The sequence below is a fragment of the Physeter macrocephalus genome, chromosome 14, assembly GCF_002837175.3.
Source record: "Physeter macrocephalus isolate SW-GA chromosome 14, ASM283717v5, whole genome shotgun sequence".
Classification (NCBI taxonomy): domain Eukaryota; kingdom Metazoa; phylum Chordata; class Mammalia; order Artiodactyla; family Physeteridae; genus Physeter; species Physeter macrocephalus.
In genome coordinates, this window is record NC_041227.1 from 101,016,220 (window position 1) to 101,018,441 (window position 2,222).

Consider the following 2,222-nt stretch of genomic DNA (forward strand, 5'->3'; position numbering starts at 1 on the left):
CCCTGCAGCCCCTGCACCACGGCCCCCGCTCCCCTCTCCCCCTTCCCCCTCCCCACCCTCCTCTCTCGCCTGCCCGCTGTCTCTCTCCCCCTCCCTCCCCTCCACGCATGACCACTTGCTGGCCTCCAGGTGGCCTCCCCCCACTGCCTCCGGCGAGTCTTCTGATGGATGCCCCTTCCCGCTGATTGACCACAGCCGTCTGATACGGTGTACAATGTGTCTCTTTATTTATAGTGTCTCCTGCTAGACTGTGAGCTTCAGGAGGACAGGCATTTTGTCTGTCTCATTCCCCGCCACTGCCCCAGTGCCTAGAACATAGATGCTCAAGAAACACTGGGGCAAATAAATGAACCCCACTACCCACCCCGCCTAGGCTGTACCCACGCAGGACCCGCACTCTCCACCCCTAGTACAGGGCGGAAGGTGCTGGCCGGCTCTCAGCTGGCTCTGCCGTGGCCTCACTATGTGGCCTCCACCCAGCCTCCTTTCCTTTCTGGGCCTCAGCTTCCCCCATTATATAATAAAAGGCTGGATTGGAACTTCTCCAGCTGTGGCTGTGTTGGAGCTCTGAGGTCCCTTCGGCATCTCTCCAATTGGGGTGTCAACGGGGAATGCACAAAGGTGGGAGGGGTGCCGGCTCAGAAGAAATCTCCAGGCCCTAAGGCCCCTACCCTGGCACGCTGGGGTGGGTTGAGACGAGCAGGGCAGCAGTAGTTGTGGGAACTAAAAACAGACGTGAGAGAGGTTTCCCCAAAAACATGTCCATATTTTAATCATCACCAAAGTCCAACCTGGGAAGCCTGAGGAACACAGGCTGAAGCCCTCTGAAGGGCTGAGACCAGAGGTCAAGCGTCCAAACATGAGTCGTCATCGGAGGAAGCCTGCTGTCAGGCAGGTGAGCGCGGGGGTCAGCAGGGCAGGCGGCGGCAAGGGCAGCAGCCGTCCAGGGGCCTGGGACCTGAAAACCTGGCGCTGCCCCCGGGGCTGCAGGGGCCTGACATTGTCTGTCATTTTCAGTTTCTTCTCATTGTCATAATACAGCTTCTGAGAGAATGCCAGGATCTGTGGAAGGCACAGGGCTCAGCAGGGAGGGATGAAGCTGGTGGAGCTGCACTCCTCACTGTGTGACCTCAGGCCAGTCGCCTGGCCTCTCTGAGCCCTCTCAGGTTCTTGTGCAGAGGAAAAGAATCAGGGATGGTGAAGTGTGTGTGCTCGTGTGTGTGTGTGTGTGTGTGTGTGTGTGTGTGTGTCTGTACGTTGTTGTACCCAATGCAGGGACTCAGGAGTGCATGAAAGTAGGGCTGGGGGCTGCAGGTAGCCCCCGTCGTCTCTGGGGGAGCTGTGTCAGGAGCCAGGCTGGCTGGGCACAAGGAGCTTCGAGCACCTTCTCCAGAGAAGGGGTCTGCAGAGGGTGGAGGTCGGGGGCTGGCGAGGCCAGGGGAGTGAAACCGCTCAGAAGAGGAGGCTCTCAGGAGCGCACACACAGCTCGTCGGCCTCAGCCTCCAGGGCGCAGGGGCCAATTCCAGGGGCGCGGCGGGTCTGCCCACTCCCGGGGTGACTGGCCAGCAGTGACCTTGCTCTAAGTCGAGCGCTGACAGCACCTGCTCTGGCCTCCAGGTGCAGGGCTGGAGGGTAAAGTGCTTTGCATCCATGGGGGCTCAGCTCCCATGAGTGTCCTAAGCAGAGGGGACTCACAGCTCTGGGATTTGAGGGCCTGTGATTACTATTACTATCATCACTGTTACCAGAGAACAGTGGTTCTCAAGCTTGAGCTTGCATTAGCCTCACCTGGGGGCTTGCTGAGCCCCAGACTGCCTGGGGCCCCCCGGAAAAGGGACAGTTTCCAGGAGCTGACGCAGGGGAGGCTGCACCCTCGGCCGGGCCCCGTGTACCTGGTCCTTGTGGAGCTGAATGGGCTCCCGGAACACGGTCCAGACCACCTTCTCATCGCAGCCTGGTGTGGTGAGCGAGCCCAGGTAGCGGAAGTAGTGCCTCAGTTTCTCCTTCTTGGGGAGCAGGTCGAAGAGTTTGATGTCTTTCAGCGTGGTGGTGTTCATATCTGGGGAGACTCATGCACCTCACTCTGAGAGTACAGGCTCCTCCACCATCCAGACCTTCTTCTGTAGGAAGAAGTCTTCTCCCCTCCCCCAGCCCCCCGCCTCCCAGTCCACACCATCCTGACTCACTGGGACTAGGGATGTCAGACAGCGCCTGCACCAGG

At 59.7% G+C, this 2,222-nt stretch overlaps 1 protein-coding gene across 1 annotated transcript; it reads right to left on the reverse strand.

The window, feature by feature from the left end:
* Positions 1–210: 210 nt before the first annotated feature.
* CA4 (carbonic anhydrase 4) lies at positions 211–2,216 on the reverse strand. Its single transcript, XM_028499524.1, has 3 exons — positions 2,188–2,216; positions 1,894–2,060; positions 211–1,062 (listed from the first exon to the last, which is right to left on the reverse strand). The coding sequence occupies exons 2-3, from the start codon at positions 2,056–2,058 to the stop codon at positions 868–870; spliced, it is 360 nt and encodes a 119-aa protein (XP_028355325.1). The 5' UTR covers positions 2,059–2,060; positions 2,188–2,216; the 3' UTR covers positions 211–867.
* Between the last annotated feature and the right edge of the window lie 6 nt (positions 2,217–2,222).